The sequence below is a fragment of the Coptis chinensis genome, chromosome 8 (genome assembly GCF_015680905.1).
Source record: "Coptis chinensis isolate HL-2020 chromosome 8, ASM1568090v1, whole genome shotgun sequence".
Taxonomy (NCBI): domain Eukaryota; kingdom Viridiplantae; phylum Streptophyta; class Magnoliopsida; order Ranunculales; family Ranunculaceae; genus Coptis; species Coptis chinensis.
The window spans coordinates 8,518,542-8,543,899 of record NC_141463.1 but is presented as its reverse complement, the minus strand read 5'-3'; the positions used below and the strand labels follow the sequence as shown (position 1 = coordinate 8,543,899).

Below are 25,358 nucleotides of genomic sequence, written 5' to 3'. Positions count from 1 at the left end.
AAGATATAAGAATTAGTTTTTGTATACTTATATACATATCATTAACAAAAAAAAAAAAAAAAAAAAAAAATAAAAAAATAGTAAACTAGTGAAGTATAATTAGACCCAGGCCCGCCGACCCGCCCTCGGATTGGCCCTCAAAATGAGGGGAGGGGGAGTTAAGGGTTTGAGTTTTCATGCTTGACCCTACTCGACCCGCCCCTCAATATCAAATAGGGCTGGGCTGACCCGCCCCTCAATCATGGGGCTTTTTATGGTTTGAGGGCGAGCCCCGCCCGCCCTTTATCACCCCTACATGGACCTATATCACATAACCTCCATATTATTTAGGTCTCATTAAATAGCCTCTCTGTTTTCCAAAAAAGAGATAAAATCTTGTATGTTTTTATTTTCCATTTTATCTTATTTCCTTTTTTACTCTTTTGGGATTGAAAATTTCCCGACTATATATAAATATATTTTTATATAGTCATATATATATGTAAAACTATATTTGCATAGTCATTGGAACTATAAAAACTTAAATTTATATAGTAATTTTTGGGATTGAAAATTTTCCGACACCTGACAAAATATATGTAAATGTATTTTTACATAGTCATATATATGTAAAATTATATTTATATAGTCATTGGAGCTATGAAAACTTAAATTTACATAGTAACTTTTGGAATTGAAAATTTTCTGACGACACCAGACAGAATATAAATTTAAATTTTTCTATGAAAAAAAAAATCATATGAAAATTTAAATTTAAATAGATTAAAAAGACTGTGTAATTTTACATTGTTATATGTAAATAGAAATTTACATAGGATGACGTCAGTCCGGTTTGTCCTTAAGCCGAAATTATAAGTAAATATTGATGACGTAAGCCCGGTTTTCACAGGAGTATTTTGGTCTGTTTTGGCTTTGATGTCATGTTTTAAATAATAGGAAGGTTTTATACATTTGTCCGCTTATAGGGTTTTGCGCAACCATTTAAATACCAGGGATATTAAACCCATTGTCAGGATATACTTAGGGAACTACAATTCCAGTTTGATTGAGTAACAATTATTTGGGCTGGGCAAAATCTGTTCTATCATTCTAATTATTCTAATTAGAGAGAATCTGTTAAAGGAAAACGTATCTAAATGAACGCATCGTTTCCTCTATATTCACAAAATAATCAGTACAAATTACAAAATGGATAAATAATATTTGTAACGACAATTCCTATAAACAACTTGGTGGGAACACAGAACCAAGAACAACTCCACGAGCATTTTGACAAGAAGATTCAGCTAATTCACCCAGATATGAGAGCTGTATATTTTGTTCTTTTATTCCTTCACATGGAGATGTTTGACTGCAGTCAAACTTAATGGCAACCTTAGTTGCTGATGTTCCCTTTATTGCTGTGTAAGTGACATTGCTGATTTGTATACCCGAATGCTGGTAAAATGCAACGAAATTTAGATACATTCTAATTTTGTAAATTAAAAATAAAATGAGAGAAATTAATTGTTTTATCGTCATGTTAAGCTGTGCCGTGTGAATTTACCTGGCCTGGGCAGCCTTCATTGTTAGGGCAGTAGTTTTGATCAATTAAAATTGGGTTTTGAACATTATTCATCACAACTTGCTTAAAAACCACTCCTTTCACATATCCCTTGCTAGGTCTTCCCCAAGATTTGATTCTCAATCCATTTTGTGTTCCCGTAAATACCACACTTTTTACTACTACATTCTCCACGCCTTCTTCATTCACTTCCTTTCCCAAACTCCCAATACTGCAACATGCACAAGCTAGTCATTATTAATTAACTTAGTACTCCACAAACAATATATATGATCATATATACGATATGGCCGTAAGTGCCAATATTTGTTACCTGATTCCGTGCCCAGGTCCACATGCAACACGTTGAATCCATAGGTCCTTGGTGCCTGGTCCAATGGAAACACAATCATCTCCAGTCTTTATACCGCTGTTCAATATACGTACATTGAGCGACTTTTCTACATGTACACCATCCGTATTTGGGCTTTCCTCTGGGGCATAGATTCTGACCCCTTGTAGTACAACATTTTGGCTTGAAAGGATTACAATGTGGTAGAGTTTCGCGTTGATTGATGTCAAATTTTGAATGGTTACATCTTTTGAACCGAAGAAAGTGAGGGACTGCAGATGAATAACACATATCGGTTAGCAAGATTGGTAACACAGTAACACACACTATTATAAATCTATAAGAACTTATCATGTACACAACTTAAGAAAAAAAAAGGCTTTCACAGCTCAGTTCAACTCTCAATGAAAGCAGCAGCTAATCATGTACTGAAAGCAAAAAAATTTGGTAGACAATATTTCTATACATACATTGTAATTTTTGTTCAGATTCTAAGTTTTAAAAAACGATTTGTCCATGCAAAATTCAATAGAGTACTGTACATACCGTTGCACCCACAGGACAATCTTGACCTGCAACTCCCTTACATGACCATAGGCTTGAGCCTTGACCATCAAGAAAACCGCCAGTAATGTTCACACCCTCTACCTTATCGAACAGCATCCAATATTTAGCAGAACCCATTTTCTCATATGCAGGAGAAACCAAAATCCCATCTATTCTTAAAGTAATTCCTGAATTCGTACAAGGTCCTTCGAAGGTGATCTGACCAAGTAAAAACCTTCTACGTGGCACATATATTGTTGTTGGTTCAAGTGAACTGCAAGCAACAGTCCATGCCTTGAGAAATGCTGGGCTTGCATCTGTCTTTCCATCTCCCCTCGCCCCAAAATCAACAACATTGATTTCGACCGCATACGTCAATGAAATGAAGGGAATGATCAAGAGAAGTACGAGTAGGAAGTATGTAAGGATGGACATCATTTTCGTTGTCTTTGTTACAGTTAAATGTGTTTGTGATGAGTATAAGTTTACAAGGCAATGTTATTTGAAGCGCCTAGCCTGTTGAAAATGTTCAAGGTTGGATCTCCTCTTTATAGCACTTGGCTAGTGTGAGGTTGTAAATGTTATTGTTTTAAGTTAGCTGCGATGAGCATATAATACAATGGTCAGCATCATATATTTCAAATATAAAGGGATTGGATTGAAAATGCGCTGCCGTTAGCTTCAAAAAGGGACATACCTTTTCAATGTGTTTTTATTTAAGTTTTAGATTATAAGCAATGGTGTTAGTAGTCTTTGGTCATGCTAATGGCTGTATTGGCGGTTGTATGCAAAACACTCTATATCCTAAATTCCTAACTGAATGAATATCATTCATGTCCATGCCGGCCTCCATATATGGCACATATAAATATTGATTCTTACAGGAATCAGTCTTTGATCAGAGCATTTCCAAGGGTTCAATTCACTCGTTTGGAGTGTGTCCTAAGTAAAAAAAGTATAAAGAATTCTACAGCCCTACGTTCTTGGACATTAGACCATCACTGTAATATTCAAGGTACTTTCTCTAGGCATCGATCCTAACTCATTGAGTCAGATACTCAGATTACTGTAATATTTCCGATAGATATTAATAATTTGTTTTGGATATTAGTTGTACACGTTAACAAGTTCCGATTTCAAATTTAGAACGTGTAACTTTAGCAATTTGCCTTACTCTGAAATAATTATGTCCTTTAAAATGTGGATGATAGCAAAGAATACTAAACTGATGCAGATTTAAATTTTCACACAAAATGTAAAATAAAACGCAAACATTATGTCAAGCCACATTGCACTATATTTTTCTTTTTTTATTACTTCGAGCTAATAACGTTGTGCTTTCATAGCTCAGTTGGTTAGAGCACCCGTTTAGTAAGCGGGAGGTCTTGAGTTCAACTCTCAATGAAAGCACTGCACATCCAGGTTTTGGTTGCAACATCAACTTATTTGCCAAAATAGATAGATGCCCATAGCTGAATGTGTTTTTGCTGCTACTGCAGTGCGCCAACCATTCTCATGATTATCAATGAAGAAAGATTCAGTCAAAGGGATCATAAATATTGAAATAGACCGATGGAGTGCTATCTATGCAACCATGCGGTTAGAGAGTCATATACTTGACAAACTCATCTCAAGGTACATAGTATATTAGTCTATATGAACATCATTTCTTGCATTTTAAGACAAACATGAGAATGTATGGAAAACGGATATCGCTTCATATTCAAGCTACTTGGGCAGTCTTTTCAATCCAAGCTCTTTTTTTTGCTCTGAAATGTCAGGCTAGCATTTGTTTCCAGTTTCTGTGATATGCGTGGAGAAGAATTTGTTTTAGGTCGTACAACGCAACTGAACACATTTTTATTTATCCGATTTTTTTCGAGGCAACTTCTAATGATTTGCTTATTAGCAACCCTCAACTTGGATTGTATCACAATCCAAAGAAGTCAAACACCTCATTCCTGGCTGACAAACTCTTGAAATTGTCAATGAACAAGTACTCGAAGGAATGAAGTACGATCAGCTCAATAGTTTTGAATATGAATTCGTACATGGACATAGGTTAGAATGTTAGATCCAGCAAATGAGTATATACAGTGATTCTTAGACAACCGCCAAAATAGTCATAAAGATGACAAAATTGACCTCAAAATACCACTAACACTGTTTCCTGTTTCTTTGTACGGAAGATTATTATTAAAACTTGCCTGTGGAGCATCCCAATAAGGGTGAGCCACACCACTTTTATTTTTTAAAATTTCCATTCTAAGTGAAATTACTAATTTTCCTTGTTTTCCCAAAATATGAGCGTTTACCTTCATTTAATTACAATAAGGTACATTTTGATTTCGATGTTGTTTCGGTTTTATAAAAAAACCGAAATATTAATAGTTATTCACTTAGATTAGGAGAAAAAAAAAATGGGATACAAAATATATACATATAAAGCTCAGTAGCAATATCACACAAAAAACGTATAGGAGCAATTTAATAATTTTCAATATATGACACTTTTATAATTTATTTAAGAGCATGTTTTCAAGGTCTTGTGAGATGTATGGTGGTGCTTGTGTAATGTGGGCTTTTAGATCAAGACTTTTGCCATGCAATACACACGCATCCCTTTGGTATGAGTGGCCCAGATTTGATAAAGATACCATACCTAACTCACAAGACCATAGATTTAGCCATTATTTAAAATGGGTAGAAAAACATAAGGATGTTTTTGTAATTTAGATAAAATATAGAGACTAATCTTTAATTTAGACAAATATAGGGACTGTTATATAATTATTGTACAGTATAATGATAGTTCTGTAATTACCGTAAAGAATAATAGGGACCATTTTATATAAACTTAGGAATCTTAAAAAAAAAAAAAAAAAAAATATATATATAATAATAATAATAATAAAATAAAATTTGACAACAATACTTCTGTGACCGAACATAAAATGTGACCTGTAAATTTTCCTATTCATCAACCTCCATATTTTTCTAATATAGTAAGATTAATAATTACTTTTAAAGCTAACACCTGCCTCTTTTGAATCCAAGCGTTTCGTCGAAAATATTAAAGCTAATATTTGTATTTTGAGCAGCTAACTTAAAGAGTTTTCCAATTAAAAACCTTGAAAGGACTTGAATACTATAAAAGGAGGGTGCAAACTGGACAACTTCATTATTTTCAACAATTAAAGGGTACCCGAATTAAAAGCTCAAAGCTCAAAACATAAAATATTCTTTCATTATCATATACACGTACACAACAAATACAACATACACACAAACAAACAATGACAACTTAGAAATATCCTTCTCACACTTTTAATCTTTCCTTTGTTTTCATTAATGTTTGCACTAGATATCAGTGTTATAGATTTTGGGGCTGGGGATGATGGAAAGACTGATGCAAGCTATGCTTTTATTGAGGCATGGACTGTTGCTTGTAGTTCAGATATACCAACAACAATATTTGTTCCTAGTAAGAGGTATTTACTTAGCCAGACTAGCTTCATATAGGACCCTGTAAGAATTCTGGCCGGCTTGGGATCACATTCCGGACGAATGGAATATCAGTTGCCCCAGACTATAAGAAAATTGGTTATACTGATTAATTACTGGCTCTGGTGAACATTATTGGAGGTTTTCTTGATGGTCAAGCAGGCTCAAGTTTGTAAGTTTGTGGGAATGTAAGGACTAAGGGTGCTAATCAAGCTTGTCCGATCCTTCGGTGCAGTGGTAATTAATTCTATGTCTTTCAATTTTACTTTTACGCGATAACATAATATCTTCTGAATACGTCAACATTTTATCTGATGATCGTCACGCACTGACATTTCAACCTTTCATTTGCAGACACTTTCATTCTTCGATAGACATAGCCATCCAAAATGTGACATCGATCAACGCTGAGCTCTATCATATGGTCATACATTTATGCCAAAACGTAATATTACAAGGGTTCAGGATTCATGCCCCAGAGGAAAGCCCAAACACAGATGGCATACATGTAGAACAATCGTTCAACATCCGTATATTGAACATTGGCATGAGGACTGGGGATGATTATTGTGTTTCCATTGGACCAGGAACCAAGGACTTGTGGATTCAATACGTTGTTTGCGGACCTGGCATGACATAAGGTAATAGAACCACTTTATCATGCATTTGTCACCAAGTACTCCGGTTTTTTTTAAAATACTCGTTTAAAACCCAAGAAAATGAAGAGGATCGAGTTTTATATATGTTTAAAATATGAGATTTCGATTAAAACCCATATTTAACGATTAAAATCCGTTGTAAATATTTTAAATGTGTTTATATATTACGATATTTTTAAAATACCTCGTTTTAAACTTTTATAATTTTATTTTGAAAATTTACATAATTTATTATCGAAAACTTCCATATTCTTGTTCTCTATATTCTTTACGAAATTGTAACATCTAAAATTGTTTCAATTAGTAGGTACTTGTCAATTTGTCTTGTAGTGTTGAGGACAAGAAATTTTTAAATATCATTTGTAGAACATTTTCATTTGTGATTTTTTTCAATCATTCATAGACAAACAAAATCCCCACGTCTATCGTTATTTTTTTTTCTCGTTTTTTATTGCGTTTTTTATGTTTTAAACCCGTTTTCTATTTTACACCAGTTTATTTTGCCAAAGTTTTTTTACACATTTTTTTTTCCCGTCTTTTTACTGAGCTTTTTATTTTAAATCCGTAATAAATTTTTATTAAACTTCTCATTAAAAACCAATCCCGTACTTGGTGACAATGCATGCATTGATGCATCTGAAAAGTATTTGATATATGATTACTATATATCTAGAAACATTTGGTTATAAATTGATTCCAAATCAGTTGCCCAAGCTTTAATTTTAATAATGACACCATCCCATATCTACTATCTGTATATATATATTATAGCTCTCCCCTCATCAATTGAGGGAGAGTTTTGAGAGTGTCCACGTGTCCCTAAGTAATTACGATATAGTAGGCGTTAAAACAGGAAAGTTAGCAATTCCAAATTCACGCCCTGGCGTTTATTTCTTAAACAGAGAGGAATTTTCGAACAAAACCACACTCCACTTAAAACCTGAAAACCCAAACTCTTTATTCTCAAATCTCAATCTTTCGGTCTCCAACTCTCTATAGCCTGTGAAAAAGAAAAAAAAAAGAGATCTACGCTGCCAACATCGATCTGCCTCTTTCTCCCCCCATTCCCTCAACAAAAAAAAAAAAAAAATGAATTTGGGTTCATTGCAAATGTTCAAAGGCGAAGTATGGTGCCCAATGATAGAGGAGATCTTTCTTTGAATATTTGAGAAAAGAAAAGCAGGTCCTGTGTTCTTCTACTTCAATTTATTTATATATTTATTTATTCATTTTGAATAAGTGTATAAGAGCCAATTGAAATTGTTCTCTGAATTCTTATGTTAGGGGTTGACATGGTGCTATAGTTTTAACATCTTATTATTGAACCTAGAAGTTCGAGGAAAAATACTTCATGTGTACCCCAGTGTAAACCCACATAAGCAAACTGATTGCTGTTTTTTAATGATGATGACTTTGTTTAATTCATAAAGGTCAAGTATGCCTAGAGATAGTCAATTCCACGAGGTATTTATATGTGAAATCATGTGAAACTATGATTAGAGCTATACAAATTTAGATTTTCATGGAAAAAACTTAAATTTGTTCAGATGGTTGAATCCTCTACATAAGAAAAGGGAAGGAAATTAACATAGCAAGTGATTTATTCTACATTTGCGTGCAATAGGAGCATAATTCTTAACTAAAAATGTCGCGGTTCTGAGTGTCCCTCGGTGTTTATCATGTGAAAACATAGGAGCATATGCTTTCAATGGATTTTGGTTATAGGAGTTTTAAAATTGTCAAAAGTTTATTGCAAAAAGGTATTGCTTATCATAGATCGAGGAACCGGTAGAGACTACCCTAGCGTTATACAAAGTTATATAGGCCTTTCTGAACATTTAAATGTTTAAGTGCTTTACAAGTTGTAATTGCTTTGACCCATGCCCCAACAATTTTATCGAAAATCTATCGGATGCTTAGAATAAACACATAAATTTTAAAAGATGAATAAATTTACAGGATTAAATGGAGTATCTACACCCTTGCTTTCATCTTTGCCCACATCTATCCAACCGGATGGGTGGATGAAAATCGATAAGGCTAGGTAAAAGGGACACTGCGCAAGCAATCTCCTAATAATTAAGGTTTCAAATCAACCCGCGAATCTGAGATACCTCATAGAGGGAAGACACATAAAAGTGTTTGAATTCGGGATGCCAAGAATGAGGTATGATAATCAACTAACAAAATATAATAAGAGCCTAATACTGTTTAGGCAAACCAAATAAGGGAGTTCATGGATGTCATTGCACAAGACAACTGACCTACCATAACATTTTCTGATTAGAACTGGTTATATTATTAAACTTCATTCCCATATTGTTAAGAAAATAAAAAACCATAAATTAATTACAGGTGAAAACTGATAGACAGTTGCACCTTCAGTCGACTCAACTACGACAGACAAATATGAAGATGGAGATACTTCAGGTCAGTTCATCTTATCTATTTCCTTTGCTCGAGACTAGGTATCTCTTTCAGATTCATCAAGTAGGGAATTTGCAGGCACATCTTGGATTTGGAATTGCGGTATCTTCTTTACAACCTCAGGAATTCCCTTTCTTGAGGAGTTGAGAAAGAGGGTCGTATATATGGACCTAACTATGGCAGGCCAATAGTCGAAAAGAATTAGTCGAGGTTAGTTTATCTCATATATTTTGTTCTTATAACCATTACTTAAGTCCCAAGTAAATTAATTTCACTACCAAATTGCAATGCTTTGTTTTTTTGATTATGAATTTCTACATTGGGAACTTGCAGTTGCACTCTGTCCTTCATGATGTTAGCCTGTTAAATTACACGTTACAAGCAAAAAAAAAGCTTGAAGATTCTTTCAAACCTAAGTCGGTCTTTGCAATCATAGATACATAATTTCTTCATGAACCTAAGTCTTCCCTCGGTCTCCTTAGAAGCGGTCTGCTTATCCGCTGTCTTAAACCTTCCGACCTACGACCACGAGGTCTTGGGGGTATCTACAAACTGGAATCAACCTCTTTCCCCTCTCTTCCACTTTCCTTTTCGGAATTGCCTCGCCCATAGATGAGTGTAATATCAGCTTCAGTTACCTCCCTTTGCACACTGGGGCACTCCCTATGATCACAGTGAATATGCAACCACCGATATAAACACGCCAGCCAGAACAAATGACCACATGAACTAACAACTGGTTCCTTAGCCACATCCAAACACACATTGCAATCAAAATTAGCCATTCCATTACCTTGCTCCTTTCCATCCCCGTCCTAAATCCTCAACCACAACGCCTTCTCAAGGCTATCTTTTGGGGACACACCATCCATTTCATTCAACCCTCGAAACTATAGTACCACCACCACTACGAACGGCTGGACTGCTAAAGAGATTTGGTCATATTGAAGAAAAGACAGCACATTTAGCCATTGATCCCACCTCTTAAGCCGATGAACTGCTACGGTTTCGGTCTCAAGTCAAGTCCTGTCACCAAGGTGGAGGGAAGAGACCCCTAACTTTGTTTTGACATCATTTGATTCAAACTTATCCTCACAACGACATAGTCCATCAATTATTATAATGTAAGTCACCATTGTGCACCTTACTTTCTTTCTTCTTCATCTCATCAAGAAGCTGGAAGTCCTTATCCATACTATTCTCTCGACAGTACCCTTTGACCAATCGAGGATGAATCATTAAACTGCTGTAGGAACTTTTACCTACACAAAGTAGAAATCTGGGATTAGTTTGGGCGCACCTATGATTGCTTTCGGCTCACCCCGATCATCCCATCCTTGAAGAAGTACAACACTAGACATGAAACTCATAATAAACACCACCCTAGAATAAGGACCTTCCTAAGATGGCAGTCCCTATGCCGGTGATCCTACAACCCAAGAAGGTAAAGCCCGTGTCCTGTGCTTCCGAGACCTCGCGTTGTCTTTGATTGCACTTGGTCCTTTTACAAGGCAATGCACATGGCATTTCTGCAGGAATTAACGCAAAACGTAAAACAACGTTAGTTTTGTGTCTCTAGCCTAGCTTTACACCTCTGAGCTGATTCAACTTCATTTGCTTGAGATTTTTCAAGAGCGAATTTTCAGATTTGGAAATACATATTCGTTAGAGCTTAGAAATAATCTCTAATAGATATTAATTAGAACAACGAAGAAGTGGACAAATGAAGTAAGGCGATGATCTTTGTTGAGTGTTTTTTCTTTTTCTATTTTCCTAGCTACCTAAGCAAACAAGCCGTTAAGCTTTAGGTTCAAAGTGCTAAGGCAAAATTGAGGCTGGTGTTTTAATGTTTAGTCACATAAAAACTGAAATTGGTCATCATCACTCCCATTTCATTGCTTAAAAGTAGGAACTAATCAATGAACCGAACCTAATCCCCCCTAATGATCACAGAGGTCTACAAGTACTACGACTACTATCATAAGCTAAGTTGCCCACCCTCCGGTGTCTTTCAGACCATTATGTTTTAGTTAGGTTAATTAATTCATGGAGCCCCAAACATTAAACTAGACTTTATGTTTCGAGCTGCAGCCTTTGCAGGACAGTTTAATATATTCACTCAGATTCTCTTCATTTGTTTTCTCAGAAATCAACTTTGTCTCTTCCTGAATTGAGTTTAGTAATATGAAACTTGGGATATAGACAAAGAAAGAGAGATCCCTTCAAGTTGAGGCAGCAACTCTAACGTGTTGGGATATTTTAGTTGCAACACTAGCAAGTTGCAACACTAGCTCTTGAATTAGATATCAGTAGTTATGAAGCTTAACAGAGCAATACTTGATAAGGTCACAAGGATAATGTTATCATATTGTCGATTATAGTCCAAAACCCAATACTATATACTACATTTTTATAACATATTACTATATTAGGCTTCATTTTTGGCATTGGTAAAACAGTTTAGTACTTTTGTTCTTATGATTTTGAACTTACAAAGTTACATGTAATGCATGCACTATCTCCTTTAAAACCAAACACGAATGAGTTTGTGGTCCGGAACTCATTCTTCAGAAACTGTAAAGTCAAGCTTTATCAAAATCACTATCTTTGAGTGAAACTTAAAGATTTGAGTAATAATGGGTCTCGGGCATATGGTTTCCCCTATCCCCCTATCCATTTGTTTAACCCTGCCTATTAGAATGGTTCTGATTTTTGTGAGACCGTGATTTTTGTGAGACCATGCTTTTGTCTCCACACACTAAAAAAATGTGGAATTCCCATATGGTAGGCTTTATAGTCGCAGTATTCAGACTCAAATGTTGCTTTTGCATTATCAACTATTATCTCCAATTGAAGTGATACTAAAAAGAATTCTATTACACTTGAAAAGAACGTTATATTAAGAAAAAAAAAAAACTTCTTCGCCATGAATTTTAACTCTTTACGCATTAAATAAAGTTTACTCATGATTTTGTGACCCAAGAATTAAGACTTTTGTTAGTTGACTATGCTGAAAAACCAAAGCTTCATGGGACTACACACGTATGTTGTATGTGTTATAATACCTCACTTTGGTTTTTCTCTCGTGTTGGACCTTTATGTGATCCATGTTGGACACAAACATAATGATCAATGTCAGTGTAAGTTAAAAAAAAAATGTGACTTTCCCATAACAAAGTAGGAATAAATGGATGTATGTTGACACATATATATTTTCCGAAGTTAAGAGTTATTATATATCCCCCTCTCATGTTTAACACGATCTCTTTCTTTTTCTTCGTGCACTTTATGTGATGAATCCAAATAAGTTCAGGGCTTGCGAAGTTCCCGATTCAGTTTCATGAACCACGATTGCTCACTAAGTATGTCGTGAAGCTCCGTAGAACCTTTGATATATGGTGCTACCATGTTTTTATCCGTGTGACAGATTATTTGTATGAGTTTTGCTTTTTATGTATTGTGAACGTTTGGAATCCTAATAGGCGCTTTTTGTTTGCTCAGCCATCGAGAGAACAAGAATTCTTCTGCACACTTTTAAGAAAAGTCCAGATGTAAACACAGTTTTCCTTTCAAAGGTACTTAATTATATATGTCATGTTTAATACCTTTTTAGGTGAATTTAGACTTCTTGGCTCCATCTCTATTCGGCTCAAACTTAAGGTACTTAATTTAGACTTTTTAGGTGATTTGTCATGTAGATATTGCCATCAAATCTTTCTTTATGAATATAATCTTGATATGTCTAGGAATCATAATCAATTATTATTGTTTTTGTTGTTGTTACTGTTGTTGGGAATCAATGGTTTTATTGTTTTGTTGTTATAATGCTTTGGTAGATTAAATTTCAACCCTGCATATTAATTGTTTGAGGAAAGTCTTCATAACAAGATTACATGAAAGGAACACGGGTTTTCTTCCGATGATATATCTCTTGCCGCTCTCTCAATGCATCTACTCATCCGTAAGTTGTTAAATCTAATATCAATTGAAGTTTTATGCTACCAACTCAACGCTATGTCCTAATCCTTCTTTTTTTCAAAAATAGTAATATAATAAACAATAAGGCCACTGAAATTTAATTGTATGAAATTTACTTACTATGGTAGTTTGATTTTATTAAACGAATGGTATTACTTGATTATTGATTGATTTTTTTGTTTCGTAGTAGTTCGAGAACTAAGAATATAATTCACGGAGCAGATATCTACAATTATTATTATTATTTTGAAATGTGTGTTGCAATGTAAGTTTTTCATTGAGGTATTGTTGTGCTTAAATTGATAATACTGCGAACGAGTGTTAACAATAAGAACCCTTCTTAAGGTCCGTGGATTGAGTCCACCAAATTGGAAATTGCTACAAAGCTACAATAATTTTTCTAGGCTATGACATACCTACAATGGACCTGGATTGTCCTTTTAAGTTAGAAGGAACAAATGTGAGTTTTTCGACTTCTTATTTTGGTTTTTTATGTTTCATCTTAACTGAAGTTATATGAGATTATACATAGCTATGAGATTATTGGTCGTATTGGTACTTGCATAAATGCATAGCCCGTAAGTTGTACACTTCAAGAAGACTTCTTTTTGGCAAGATTGAATGCTAAATCTTTAGCATTTTTAACATTCAAGAGAAATGTTTAACATATGGACTGATTTCTAGGAGGCTTACATTATATGTTGGTCGAATGTGATTTGCCTGCAGCAAATTTCTGTAGTTTGATGACCTATGGGCAAGGAGATGTGTTTCCTCAGCCATCTGGTTCCTTTGGGCTCGAGCTCTAGCCTGAACAGTCACCAAGGATTGCATACACCGGAGGGTCCTAGCAGCCTGTTTTCTCACAAGGTAACCCTTTACAAGTGCTTGCAACTTCACCAGTTCTTTTCAGTGCACAAAGCTTTCCTTGATGATTTGCAATGGAAGATACAGAGAGTTGATTTATCTAACACGAGAGACTTCTAATTGGTAATCTTTATATTGACAAATGGTGATTGTTTTGAAAATTATACCAGATACCCACGGAAGAATGCTTGAATCCTGATTGAAGCGCCTCTTGAATTGCACTTGATCTTCTTCTAGAAGCTGAACGTAATTGGGTAACGGGCGGCGCGGCTGTCCAACTGCCATGACCGCGTCATTACAGATACCCTGCCTCATCCGTATTATCTTTAGACAAGCTACTGAGCTTTGCTTTATTATCAGCTCCATTTGATGAGTGAACAGCAGCTCCAAGGAAAACTGCAATGAGAAAGAATCCAACACCAGGGAAAAGAATTTCGGCTTTATTGATGCGGTCATCTAAGAAATAGTTCAGGGTAGTGCCTGTTCCACAAATACATTTATCACCATAATCCATAAAAAAAAAGTATTCAGATGAAATATATCGGTTTGTAGATGGTACACTGGTACTATACAACAGACCTATAACAACAGTTATGCTTGAGGTGACGACCTCGATTCGACAGTCCTACAAAAGAGATGCTATCCAAATTGTTTTTGTAGAAGGATTTAGTGCAAGGGTAGATTTCAGCACTTTTTGAATGTTAATTATGGTGATTTCCCATGTTGATGGACTTCTTTCTTTTGTTTCTTGAGTTGAATACAGTTTGTTATTTTCTCGAGCCAACAAAATCACACTCTAAACTGTTTTGATCCCAAACCAAAAAGTAAGCATACCAAATTAACGGATCACTTAATTACATTTTCAAAACTTGATTATTAGATATTGTTGCATACCAAAAGTAAGCATACCAAAAGTAAGCATACCGATTATTAGATATTGATTAACGGATCACTTAATTACAAATTAACGGATCACGAGATGCACAAACATAATCGAATATATACGTGAAAAGAAACGAGATGCCAAACATAATCGAATATAATGTATAGTTGCCATTAGAGTATCCCGTGAACAAGTTCGATAAAAAAAAATGCATATCTATAATGGATTAGTTAATTGATATGTATTAGTTATTGGATATGGATACTAATTAGTTAATAGATATGGATACTTAATTAGTTAATGGATCAACAAATGTAATTTTATGCTATTCAACCTTTGTCATATTAAAATCTATATAAAGACATAAATATTCATGAAGCATTCAACAAAACCTATTGAAACCATACACCAATATAGAGAAAGAAATCCTAAGAAAACACATCAATATTCACGAAGCACACACCATCATCCTTCTACCGCAGTTTTTTTTTTTTTTTCCCGGATCAAGGTTTTTCCCCGGTACACCATCTTTCAAAGGACTCCAAATTCTTTCCAATCGAAGGTTAGTATTTTTTATTGTTAGTACATATTTTTGGTACATATTTTTTAGTATGAAGCGTTATTTCCCGTTGGGTGGATCCCGACTCTTAGGGAACCCGATGAACGCGTAAACCATGTCAAACCAAGACCGATCAATATCCGAACGGAATGGATTGAACTTCTCCTAGAATAGTTTCCGTGCTATATATAGTTTCGGATTCGACAAACTATATCCATTGTCGCCATCCGTCTCTCGCCCATATATAGGATCAATGGAACCAAACTCGAGGACGGATTGGCATAAACCCGAGAAGAAAATAGGTGTTAGACTCCAATAAATCACATATTAGATATAATTTTATTTTCAGAGTAAAGATAGATGCATACTAAACAACTAGCTGCATACTTGGGCATACAACATGCATATTAAAACAACCATGCTAAGTTTGGCACGGAGATTGACCAAACCAAGATCAACTACTTCTTCACCGGATTCCCAAATATGAACGGAATCAAAAGCAAGCCTCGCATGATAATCTGTCTAATTTCTTTGAAAGAGAGTTATTAAAACTGCTATAACAACACTTTCATGGAGTATTATGTCGATCGTAGGTAAAAGCACTACCTATTACATACCCCTGTGGCATGTGGCATGTGGAATGCCCTATGCTTTAGACAAACCGAAGGCGGCACATACACCACGCCGGCAATTGCAGTGGTGTGAGCCAATTTTACTCTTTATCCACCAAAGATGGTGATGGCGCAGTTGTCTTAAAAAAAAAAAATCCTCGATATATTGGTAGTAATACCATAGTTTTTACCGGAAGCCAGTGCCAAATGATTTTGATATATACCTTTGATGACGATGTTTACGGCTTTTAAGCAAACTTGGTTGAAATTATGGCTTAGTTGAAACTTGAGTAATATATGTTGATCGAAGAAGTGGTTGTTCATGATCGATAGGATAGTGTGTAAGCCACCTAATTTATATAATGTCATGGCTATATCAATTGTAGAGCCGAAACTTCATTTGTTGCCATCCGCAACTCCTCCAAAAGGCTTTCAATCCTCGGTGTTACATCTTCAAACTTTAACCTTCACAAAGAAATGGTTCAAGAACCATGTATAAGCATTGAATTGAACAGGGTTATTAGCTTTAATGATAAAAAGTAAATGTATGCCATGATGCACTTCAGTAGCAAATAGCTCGGATGCATATTTATCCAAAAGTGACATGGGCCGACTCGTGGAGGCCATCCGACCGACATATTTTTCCAACCATCGTGAATAGCATGCATCAAACCCTTATTGATGCTCTATAGCTGTAAAACTACAAAGATTTCACATCCACCGGTGTCACGCTTGAACCCGTAAATCTTAGCTATGAAAGGGGTAACTTGCTAGCACCGGTATAGTCAAAATAAGTAAGTAACACTACCACGCACAAGAAATATCACTAAATTCACATATTTGTTTGATTCTCTACTTTAACTTACTCATTTTCTTTCCAGCTTCCAAAGATTTCGTTCTACATGATTTTGATTGACGAGAATTTATCCAAAGAGAAGTTTATGGACACCAACAACAATCCAACTTGAAAAACTACATCAAGTATTTGATCAATTCAATGGAAGTCCAAATAAAGAGATAATTAACAATTTGAAGGCTGAACTAAATCAACACGGTAATGTTTCAGAAAAAAATATAGTTACTTGGTTTCGCAAACATGCTAAGTTGAAAAGAAAAGCACTCATTAACGCAGAGAAAGATTCGGATGAAATTCAAGTAGAGATTGAAATTTCTCCAAAGAAGACCAAGCCTAATAATATGGAAGAAACTTCTGGTGACATTGTTCCTTCACAAGAAAGTATGTCTTAACTTACAACGATTCGACAAGTACTTTTTATATATTCATGATACTAATGTTACTCTTAAATTGCGTGTCAAAGATCAAGTATCGTTAGAAAAACAACAACTACAAAGTCTACCCCTACCAAAAGAAAACAGAGGAGGAAAACACGTAAGAGAAGTTATAAATCTAATCGCCTTAGTAGAATGAAACGTTTTGGTAAATATTTTCTTCTTATGTATTCAATTTATTGTTCTTATAGCACCAAATACTTTATTAAATGACATATTATTATTTTTTAAACAAGATCTATGCCCGAACAAGTGAAGAAGAAGCTAAAATAAATAGAGCTAAACTAAAAGAGATCTTTGAATTTGAAGAGCATTGGAAACGATAATTACATTGACGATGAAAGTGATGATGATTACCTATCACAAATGAGTGGATCAGATTCGACATTGAAGTGGACAATGAAATGAAGTTTCCATTTCATGTGGAATAGATGTCTCACATAAAAGTAATTTTCTTACAAAGAATGTTTTATATTCTTATTATAATTAAATTCAGCAATGTTTTATATTCTTATTATAATTAAATTCTTTAATTTTTATTAACTTTTGCCTTGCGTGAAGTTGTTTTGAGCCTTTGGATTTTGGATGTCCAACATCCATATGTTCTCATCGCTGGGAGCTATTGTTTGCGGTACTAAGAAAGGAATGATAGGAGCAAAAACCTATTAATCCTAAATTCTCAATATGTTGTCGAATGGAAAGGTTCAATTGCCTCTTCTAAAAGATACTCCAGAATTTTTTGAAGAATCTTTTGGATTGCAATGGAGGGTCAAAATCGTTAAATTACATGGAAAACATCAAAGATTTACAACTCAATGTTCGCTCACATCTATGGTGGACAAGTTCGTGAGCTCAATTAATGATGGAAAGGCACCCTTTGTTTATAAAATAAAAGGGCAAAATCACCACAAAATTGGAACATTGCTTCCAAATGAAGGAGTACGCCCAAGGTTTGCACAGCTTGTACATACATGATATCGAAAATGAAGTCACCCACGTGTTGAACTCTCTTAGTAAGAAAATTGTTAAGAGGAATCCAAAATATGCTTTAGATTCTAGCATTGTTCAAGGATTGATAAATATGTTGAATGTTACCAACTAACTCACCAAGACTTATAGAATGGCAAGGGATAGATTTAAAGAATGTCATGTGGCCGACGCCAAAGATACAATTGATTAATAGAAGACAAAAAGATGGAAGACTTTATAATTTGCCATCATCAAAAGAGATAGCTGGTCTAATCGTTGGCAATGGTGATGAATTTAACGAGCACGAGATGTTATTGTGGACAAAAAAGGATTTGGCTTGAAGAGAATCAACGAATTGCTTCCAAGTTTCATGGCAATGCAAGATCCACTTTTGTTCCCCATGTCAAGATGGATACGACTTGACATTCCATATAGAAACAATGCAAGAGTTGGAAAAAGAAAAATATTAGCATGAGAGAATACTATGCTTTTAGATTACAACTCGACGAATGAAGGCCGCATATAGTTCGTGGGAAAAAAATTGAGACAAACTTTGTGTAGATTCTTATACAAACCGTTGAACAAAATAGAATGGATTGGGTTGAAATAATCAACAAACGATTCGGGCAGAATTGTATCAAGGATTAGTAGATGCAGCTTGTTCTTTGGTGACACGAGGCCCTGCATCAGTAGGCAAACGGTTAGTTCTTCCTTCATCTTTCACAGTGGTCCGCGGTACATGGTACGTAACTATCAAGATGCCATTGCAATATGCAGCACACAGTTCCCCGTGATCTCTTCATTACTTTTACATGCAACCCTAAATGGCCGAAATCCGAGATGTATTGACATGATAGCTCCCGGTTATAAACCGTAAGACTTTCCGATATTGTTGCAAAGAGTTTTTGAGATGAAATTGCACTAACCGATGACCGATTTACAAAAAAGCGCAAGAAATTTGGGAAGGCTTGGGCAGGTAACCTATATACTATATCGTTTTAATTAATTTAAAAATTCATAATATTTTATGAAAATATTAATAAATACGTGTTTTGTTAATGTTTTGCAAAGATTATACACTATTGAATTCCAAAAGAGAGGTTTACCGCGACGCCACATTTTACTTTTTCTCGACAACGCTCGAAGCCTACTACTCCTTCACTAATCAACAAGCTCATATCGCCAGAGTTACCGCAATCCAATTGGTGACAAAATTGCTTATGATTCAGTGCTAGAATTCATGATACATGGGCCATGCGGAATAGAAAACTTAGATTCCCTTGCATGAATGAGAAAAAGTGTACTAAGTTCTATCCAAGACCGTTTAGTGAAGAAACAACCATTGACGACAATGACTTCACAGTTTTACAGTGAGGCTAAATAACAATCGAAAAAGGGAATGAAGAAGAATATAGAAGTTGATAACAGATGGGTTGTTCCACACAATGTTGATTTGATAGTTAAGTACCAAGCTCATATTAATGTGGAACACTGCAACAAGGGAAGATCAATCAAATACCTTTTCAAATACATTAACAAGGGAAGGGACAGGGCTACTGCAATTATTGTTGAAAACATGGTTACAGACAAAGATAGTACTCATCAAATAGTAAAGGACGTTGATGAAGTTGCAAATTTCTTAGACTGCCGATTCTTATCTGCTTCTGAAGCGGTTTGGAGACTATTGAAATTTGATATTCAGTACAGAAGACCTGGCGTTGAAAGGTTACCATTCCATCTTGAAGGTGAGCATTTGGTTTATTATAGTGAGAGAGATGATGCAAGAGATGTTGTAAACAGGAAATCTTCATCAAAAACCAAGTTCACAGAGTGGTTTAAAGCAAATATTGAGTATCCAGAATTAGCTATGGGTCTTACGTATGTTGATTTTCCTACTCAATTCGTATGGGATAAGAAGGAAAGGAAGTGGAAACCAAGAAAAAATGGGAAAAAAAATTGGACGGTCTACTACGCACATCCTACTTCAGAGAGAGATTTTATCTCGGCGATCGTTTGTGAATATCGTCAAAGGTCCTTTGTCTTATGAAGATATTAAAACTGTTAATGGAAAAGTTTATCCAACTTTCGTGAGCAAAGATGTCGTATATTTTATTACATATTCCATATTAATTTTTTTTTTTATATTGAATTAGATTGGATGGGACGATGTGGAATAAAATTAGGAGTTGTTCTCTGTCCAAGTCGACATAATCAATATGTGTTGAGTAATTATAATCCAACACACTAACATAAATAATTATCCAAAATAAACTTTAACATAACTATGTAAAAAAATGCAACATCAAAAAAAGTGTGAACGTCTAGAATTCGAGCTCGAAGTTTTAAACTGTGCTCAAACTTGACTCATATTATTGAATGAGAGAGCTGTTGACGAGCCAAGTTCGAGTTACTCACACACCCACGCCTCATAATAAATAGAATAGATGGAGATGGGCATGGCATCCCAGACGGGGAGACTAAAACCGAATCCGAGGTTGCTTCTCAGATTCCAACATTCAACTATAAAACTACCTTTGGATGTTTCTTTGGCATTTCATTAGTTATCTGTAACGGCCATGAGCCCATGACGTTGTTGCTCCTACAGTCCTACTTTAGTATCAAGATATGTCAGATTTGGCCGGATTGTGAATATAGGCAGACTAGGCACAAAAAGAATGCACTTCTAAGTTCTAACACCTCTGATATTACTTTTTAAAATATAATCTATTCGTGAAAACGATTGTGAAAAATAAAATGAAAAAATCTTAGTAGTACTGTCCACGGGATTGTTATGAACTGCCAAAAAAAATAACACCCAGAATGGAACATTATAGACACAAATACTTAATTGGGTGTTTACAGACAACAACAGGGCTATTAGAAAAGCAGCCTCTAAATCTGATATTTCTTTCTAATGAATATATAACAATTAAGTTACAAATGGACCTATCCTGCAGTCCATAATATGTACTGTGGGGAGCTGATGGTTTTTACTCCCCTCTATCTCTGAACCTCTGCAATGAAGGCCTTTAGGAGATTCAACTTCCACTTGCCAAGTCCAAGTCCACCGTACCGAGATGAACACTAATTTACTGGCAGTTTCTCTTGAATTTGCATCAGCTGAAATGGACCTCCTCCATAATGCTTAAGAGACTCAAATTTGGTGCACTTAGTGTACATTGTCCACCTCTATGCATATTACACAAGTTTGCTGCATATTATGCAAATTTTCAACTCCCAGCAACTAGGAACTGAGCAGATGGACATTCGCGCAAAAATGGTGGGAGATCAACATCTGATGGATCTGTTGCAGGAATGGCTTTTGATATATCTTCGGTAGAAAAGGGAATGCTGCAATAAAGAGATGGAAGAGAATAGGATATATACTATGGTAGAAAATCTACAGAAGTAGTAAATGAGCTCAAGTAATCAATTTCACACGAAGTAAAACTACGCTTCAAATTACTACAATATTTTGAAACAGCAATGACCAAGAGATCTTTCATTATGCATGCACTGTAAGCTCAAATATCTAAAAGGTAATAAGAAACTCCAGATCAAAAAATATTCAGGGTCCGACCTGATTCGTGAAACCAATCCTGCAAAACAGTTATTCCAATTAAAAGGCCATTAAATGTAATAAATATTTGAATACATTAGAAGAAAAATAATAATAAGAAGACAATATTATATATAAAACAAAACCTTAGCTCATTTTATGATGGTTTACTATTAAAATGCAATTCATATTGTTACATTATTATTCTAATTTTTCATTTTATATCAAGGCACATGGATTACTTGAGGACGATTAAAGTGAATGGGATGACGCTTATGGAGGAAGCAAGTCATTGGCAAGTTCCAAAATCTTTGAGACAATTGTTCGTCACATTGATTTTGTTTTGTGGGGTGACATATCCTGAAAAACTTTGGGAGAAACATCAAAAGCACCCGGAGAAGATATTTTGTTTCGATATAGAAAGAAGAACAATAATGAGAATCTCCACACTCACCAAGAACAGATTAGAAATGAGACTCTCTCGTGAGATTGAACAAATTATGGCTGAAAAGGATTATCTCTCACAAACATTCCTGATTTCCCAAATTTAATATGTCTTCAAGGATCTCCACAGATAATGATTGATTGTTTGAAGAATTAGATTACATTTCGCAATGAGTTCATGAAAAAGAATATGAGATTCTTAACAACGGAATGAATGCTAATCAACGAGAGGTATTCAACTCGTTAATGATGCGATTCAATCTCAATCGAGGTGTTTTTTCGCGGTAACGGATGCGGAGGAACCGGCAAAACATATCTTTACAAAACAATTATATCTAAACTTCGGTCCGAAGGAAAGATTGTTCTTGCTTCGTCTTCCGATATAGTCGCTCAGCCCTACTTCCGTGGAAGGACTGCCACTCTAGGTTTAAAATTGTTATTCGACCGATGAAAACACCAATTGTGACATCTCTCAAGGGACATTATTACACAACCTTATCGACGGGCTGATCTAATAGTGTGGGACGAAGCACCAATGACTCACGCATATGGATTTGAAGCAAGAAACCGCATTAATCGGAGGATCTTTTAAATCACAAGGCAAAGAATTTGGTGGTAAAACATTCCTAATGGGAGGAGATTTCGCATGATATTATTACCATTCCAAGAGGCACAAGAACTAATGTTGTTGATGCTTCTATCAACAAGTCAAAATTATGGAAAAACCGCAAAGTCTTTCACTTAACGAGAACACGCGATCAAGAATGGAAATATAGAATCGCCTACAACAAAGTCTATTGAAGAGTTTAGCAAATGGGTTTTAGACCTTGGAGACGGAAATCTTCCTACTTCTAGAATGAGTGACGAGGTGGAATCAACTTGGATCAAAATTCCGTAAGACCCGCTTATTCGGATAGTGATAATCCAAGAGAAGATATTGTGTCATGCATATATCCGGATTTGGTCAACAAATATACGATATTCAATATCTTAAAGAAAGAAGCATTCTAGCCCCGAGGAACTAAAACAGTTGATGAAATTAACTCCACAATAATTTCAGAACTCCCCAACGTAACTAAAGAGATACTTAAGTGCGGACTCACTAAGTCCAATTCAAGGTAAAAGTGTTTGAACAAGATGTTTTTATACCCATGTAATTCTTAAACACTCTAGAATTTTCCGCATACCGAACCACAAACCGGATTTAAAAGTTGGTGTTCGATCATGTTAATGAGAAACCTTAATCGAGTCGAGGACTGCAATGGGACTAGGATGATCGTCACAAAATTGGCTTCCAAAGTGATATATGCGGATATTATTACAAAAATGAGTAGGAGATCCATCTTTATTCCAAGAATAGTTTTGTCCCCAAGCGATACTTAAATGGCCATTTGAATTCGAGGAAGCAATTCCCCTGTTAAAGTTTGTTTCGCTATGACCATAAACAAAAGCCGGGGACAAACATTGAAAAAAGTTGGAATATATTTGCCAACGCCGGTTTTCACTCATGGCGATTTATATGTCATAGTTTCAAGAACAAGCTCACGAGAGGGATCAAGTTTTAATCGAAGGAATGGGGACGAGCCTCGAAGGACATACACAAAACATTGTCTATAAAGAAGTTTTCAATTCAATCTGAATATTATTACACTCAAAGGTATTTTCTTAAAACAAATGATTATTATATTTTTTATATTTTAGATTAATCGATTTTATTTTTTTACATTGTTTAATAGGAAAATCTCCTTTCAACGGAATATAGGGAAAACAAATAGAGACAAGATGGACATAAACAAAGACGTAGATCAAATCCTCCTTACTTCAACAGAATTGATTATCTCCTAAGCCCTCAGAGTACTACGGACAAGAGGGAGATAATGTTAGCTACCTTAACGCTTCCTTCTACTTGTCTTCTTCATGGTTCTATTAAATCATATTGTATGGAATCTTATATATTCTTAATTATTCTTTTTAATGTTTGGAATTCTTCTTAACATGCAAACTTTATTAAGTACATTAATGTTCGGATTGTGTACTCATTCAACAATGCATTGAGAAGACCATTTTGAACCGAAGGTAATGATTCTAAACACTCGATGCTTCCAAACACCAAATTTTTTGTTTCTATGTCCCGATTTCGCCGGTGCTCTTAAGTTTGTTAGAGTATGTATAAAAAGACATATAGTGACATGCAAATAAATTGAGGTGACCAACATGATTACTTGACAGGTTCGGCCGGTGTTAGCGTAGATTTTCGAGCAAAGAATTCAGAATTCGCGACCTACTCCGCTATATCGATTTTAAATAGATCCAAGAAACAAGATATGTTTTTCATGCAAGGATAAGAAATATTACATAAAAAAAATTAACCTGAAGTCCAAGAGCCCATTTCCGCCAACCGAAGTGACGCCTCAAGCCGATTCCCCGATAATCCCTATACCCCACAAAGCGATGCCCCATGAAGCCGCGGCAGTTCACTTGGATTTTCAAACCGCTATCCTGTTTAAAAAGGATAAGAATATAATATAAAAAGAGGTCTCAAAAAGATGGATCTTGATAAAAGGTAAACCACTTTGGGATTTATATCTGATTAGTGGTGCCACATGCCTAGAACATGACCTTGAAGGAGAAAGTTAACCATGCTCCCCGAGTTTGTACATGCACTGCAGAGTGTTGATGGTATCAAAAGAAGTTGATACCTTCTTAGTAAGTTCTTTCCTCACCAATCTCAACCGGATGAGCATGTTAGTTCCATCGACTACCACTCTTGACATCTTCGGATGATTTCGGTACTTATCGCTTTAAGAATAGTCCCATCGCCGCTTAACACAAGAAACCTGATTGATTAAGATGTTAGTGAGAAGATGGGAAAAGGTGTCTTCAGTTGCTTCACTTATCTACTTAGTCGTAACTATGCAACGTGGTCAAAGCATATCAGTGCGGATCTCAAACAACTAATTTCATGGTCTCCCCCGATACATCTGGTACTATGGATTGACATAGTTTTCAAAAATATAGTGCTTTGGTGTCAAAACATCCTAAAAGTTAGGAAAAGAGAAGAAGTTGCATAATACAATGTGGTATTTCAAATATATTGATGGTCGAAGGAAGAGAGGGGGAAAGATCTTAAGTTAAACATAGTCATAAGAACCAAGCTGTCATCACATTGC

General features: G+C 35.3%; 2 protein-coding genes, 1 long non-coding RNA gene and 1 other non-coding gene across 4 annotated transcripts; 2 read left to right on the top strand and 2 right to left on the bottom strand.

Moving 5' to 3' along the window:
- Window positions 1-1,121: 1,121 nt before the first annotated feature.
- Window positions 1,122-2,943, bottom strand: LOC147479723 (polygalacturonase-like). The gene is made up of 4 exons (XM_086577948.1): window positions 2,442-2,943; window positions 1,878-2,167; window positions 1,547-1,775; window positions 1,122-1,437 (listed from the first exon to the last, which is right to left on the bottom strand). The coding sequence occupies exons 1-4, from the start codon at window positions 2,877-2,879 to the stop codon at window positions 1,219-1,221; spliced, it is 1,176 nt and encodes a 391-aa protein (XP_086434074.1). The 5' UTR covers window positions 2,880-2,943; the 3' UTR covers window positions 1,122-1,218.
- Window positions 2,944-3,777: 834 nt separating this feature from the next.
- On the top strand, window positions 3,778-3,851 carry TRNAT-AGU (transfer RNA threonine (anticodon AGU)). The gene has a single exon. It is a non-coding gene; the product is annotated as a tRNA-Thr (tRNA).
- Window positions 3,852-14,299: 10,448 nt separating this feature from the next.
- Window positions 14,300-14,486, bottom strand: LOC147479721 (uncharacterized). The gene is made up of 2 exons (XR_015206133.1): window positions 14,453-14,486; window positions 14,300-14,353 (listed from the first exon to the last, which is right to left on the bottom strand). It is a non-coding gene; the product is annotated as an uncharacterized LOC147479721 (long non-coding RNA).
- A 5,098-nt stretch (window positions 14,487-19,584) lies between these two features.
- On the top strand, window positions 19,585-20,232 carry LOC147479720 (uncharacterized). The gene has a single exon (XM_086578481.1). It carries the CDS (start codon window positions 19,585-19,587, stop codon window positions 20,230-20,232), a length of 648 nt encoding a protein of 215 aa, XP_086434607.1.
- The last annotated feature ends 5,126 nt before the right edge of the window (window positions 20,233-25,358 follow it).

Coding starts and splice junctions, on each gene's coding strand:
- LOC147479723 (XM_086577948.1), bottom strand. CDS start 2,879: ATGATGTCCATCCTTACATACTTCCTACTCGTACTTCTCTTGATCATT. Junction 2,168..2,441: donor ATTGTCCTGTGGGTGCAACG/GTATGTACAGTA, acceptor ATTCATCTGCAG/TCCCTCACTTTCTTCGGTTC. Junction 1,438..1,546: donor ATGAAGGCTGCCCAGGCCAG/GTAAATTCACAC, acceptor GCATTTTACCAG/CATTCGGGTATACAAATCAG.
- LOC147479720 (XM_086578481.1), top strand. CDS start 19,585: ATGAAGAAGAATATAGAAGTTGATAACAGATGGGTTGTTCCACACAAT.